This window comes from Lagopus leucura, unplaced genomic scaffold, assembly GCF_019238085.1.
Source record: "Lagopus leucura isolate 7727_CA_CO unplaced genomic scaffold, USGS_WTPT01 35044-0_obj-0_obj, whole genome shotgun sequence".
In the NCBI taxonomy this organism is placed as follows: Eukaryota; Metazoa; Chordata; class Aves; order Galliformes; family Phasianidae; genus Lagopus; species Lagopus leucura.
The window spans coordinates 1-2,618 of record NW_024966046.1 but is presented as its reverse complement, the minus strand read 5'-3'; the positions used below and the strand labels follow the sequence as shown (position 1 = coordinate 2,618).

Here is a 2,618-nt window from a genome sequence, read left to right as displayed (position 1 = left end):
TGTCACCACCCTCTGTGTGAAAAACTTCCTCCTAATATCTAACCTAAGTCTCCTGTGTCTTAGCTGAAAACCATCCCCCCTTGTCCTATCATATCCACCCATGTAAAATGTTGTTCCCTCTCCTGTTTGTATGCTCCATTCAAGAGCTGGAAGGGCACAGTGAGGTCTCTTCAGAGCCTTCTCTTCTCCAGCTAAACAAGCCCAGTCTCCTCAACCTTTCCTCGTAGGAGATGTGTTCCAGTCCTCTGATCATCTTAGCGGCCCTCCTCTGCACCTGATAGAAGAGCTCTGCGTATTTCTTGTGCTGGGGGCCCCAGGCCTTGGATGCAGTACTCCAGACGGGGCCTCGCAAGAGCTGAGTAGAGGAGGACTACCACCTCTCTTTCCTTGCTGGCCTCCCCTGTTTTAATGCAGCCCAGACCACAGTTGGCTTTCCGGCTGCAAGCGCACCCTGCTTGCTCATATCCAGTTTCTCGTAACATAACATCTCCTGCCAGTGACAGACTGAGGGATGAACATACTCGCCATTCAGGGTGCACATGGAAACTCAAGCAGTTGGAAACAAACCTTTAAAACCACTGCAGAATATTCTGATAGAAGCCCTCCACACAACCAGCTTCACCAATTTGCAGTACTGCTCTCTGTGCTTTTTGCTGTTGGTCTGTTACTCAAGGAACATCATTTCCATCACAGCAGCCCATCTTGGGGAGGAAGTCCTTAAGCGGTCAGAGCCATAACTAATCATCCTTTGCTTTCTACATTTCCAAGAATAATGTGATCTAATTCTTCCTAGGCAGGAAATGCTCTAAGAAGATGTTAGAGTCTGTTCCATAATTCTGAACAAACCAATTGATTCAGCTATGATAAGGAAGAGTGTCTGAACTTTTGCCACCTCCCATTTGGCTTTTACAATCCTATTGTCGGAGAGATTTTTTGTATTAATAATATTAATATAAATAGTGGTTTTATTTATTTATTTATTATTAAAGATATTAATAACAATAGTGTTACAATTACAATTCAATTACAATTCAAATACAATTCCAATTCTCTATGTGATTAATGGTATCTCTTCGCTTTGCTTCGCTTCTCTCTTCGCTTCTCCGCTTTGCTTCTCGTCGCTTTGCTTCTCCTCCTCCTTCTCTTCCCTTCCTCTTCCTCTTTGTCTTTCTCTTCGTTCTTCTACCGCCTCCAGCGTTGAAGGCAAAACTCTCTTATTCTTTTCCACGTCTCACTAGAAAAAGGAGAGTCTCAAGTTGTGACTTGTGACCTCAAACAGACTCAAAGCTGCCTCCTCCCCGGACTCCTCTGGCAGAGGCCAGCTACAACTGTGACCTCAGGCACAGCAAAGGCAGGAGTGCCAGTACCTGTCCGTTGGCCCAAGCGGCCGGGAGAAGTTGCTCATCACGGCCTCAGTGTGACAGCGGGTGAGGATGACCACCGCCTGGCACAGGAAGGGCAGGAACGTGCTCTGCTGCGCAAACGATGTGATGCTGCGCAGGATGTAGAGGATCGGAGGCACCTGAAGGAAGAAGAAGGGGAGAAAGAATGACTTGCTGCATCCTGCACTCTGCAGGGCCTAGCCATGTGCAATGGCCAGAACAAGTCCAAGACACGTGGGAGAAAGTCTCTTACGTTCCAACAGATGTCCTTCCCGTGCATCTGCAGGAAGGTGGTCATCCACTTCCCACACGCACGCACACGCACTCCGTTGGCTTTCCGGATGGTCTCCTTGATGGCCGCCATGAAGTCAACGGTGCGTTCTAGGGGGAAGTTTCTGCACACAATCTGCAGAGAAATGAGAAGCGGGAGAGATCCCATCACTGCTCTGCTGCAGCTCTTCAAAACACCAAGCAGTCTGGAGGGCATTCTTAGCTCAGCAGCTTGCCGCTCATTCAGGCGGCAATCACAGCGCTCCTGCTGTCTGTACCCTGCTGTTGATACGGAAGGCGGTTGAGCCTTCTCTCAGCTTCTGCACCCATGGCGTTTGCTTACAAGCAAAGCCTACCTCCCAGCAGCCACAGTCACACATGCACACACACACACACAGTCACATACACACACACAAACTCATGTCGTGGCATCAGCTCCTTGCTCTGGGTGCCTGAAGGCCAGACGTAGCTCAGAGCCTCCTGCTACTTGCTGAGAAAAGCAGTCTCAGGGTGACAGCTCATTTTGGAAATGGTGTCAGAGGCTGGGAGCAGCATAGGGCCATGCAGAATTCTATGGACAGAGATCCCACCACCCCTTCTTGGGTCCACTTACTCTTGCCATTTTGGACGTGGTCTGGAGCTGAGAGGCGATGCTGCAGGCATGCAGCCCCTCGCACAGGCTCTTGATGTCACCCGTCTCAATGACTGTGTTGACTGTTTTGGCTGGAAAGAACACAGGGAGAAAAGGGAAGTCATGCTTCTGGAAATAGGACCGCTTTCCACGGGGGAAAGACAGAGGACAGGATGGGGACAAGAGGTGAACCGTGCACGGTGCCTCTCCCTCCTGTCAAGGGGGCCCAGCCCGTGGGGCTCTGGTAGTGCTACGGAGGAGGGCAGAGGGCTGGAGCACGCCTGCTCTACTCACCTTGGATTCGCAGAAGGGAGCTCAGACAGGTGACGGCCAGC

General features: G+C 50.5%; 1 protein-coding gene across 1 annotated transcript; it reads right to left on the bottom strand.

Annotated features, from left to right (window-relative positions):
• Positions 1 to 905: 905 nt before the first annotated feature.
• LOC122192400 (maestro heat-like repeat-containing protein family member 2B) lies at positions 906 to 2,612 on the bottom strand. The gene is made up of 5 exons (XM_042892942.1): positions 2,578 to 2,612; positions 2,266 to 2,375; positions 1,636 to 1,788; positions 1,368 to 1,522; positions 906 to 1,234 (listed from the first exon to the last, which is right to left on the bottom strand). Exons 2-5 carry the CDS (start codon positions 2,272 to 2,274, stop codon positions 1,183 to 1,185), a joined length of 369 nt encoding a protein of 122 aa, XP_042748876.1. The 5' UTR covers positions 2,275 to 2,375; positions 2,578 to 2,612; the 3' UTR covers positions 906 to 1,182.
• Between the last annotated feature and the right edge of the window lie 6 nt (positions 2,613 to 2,618).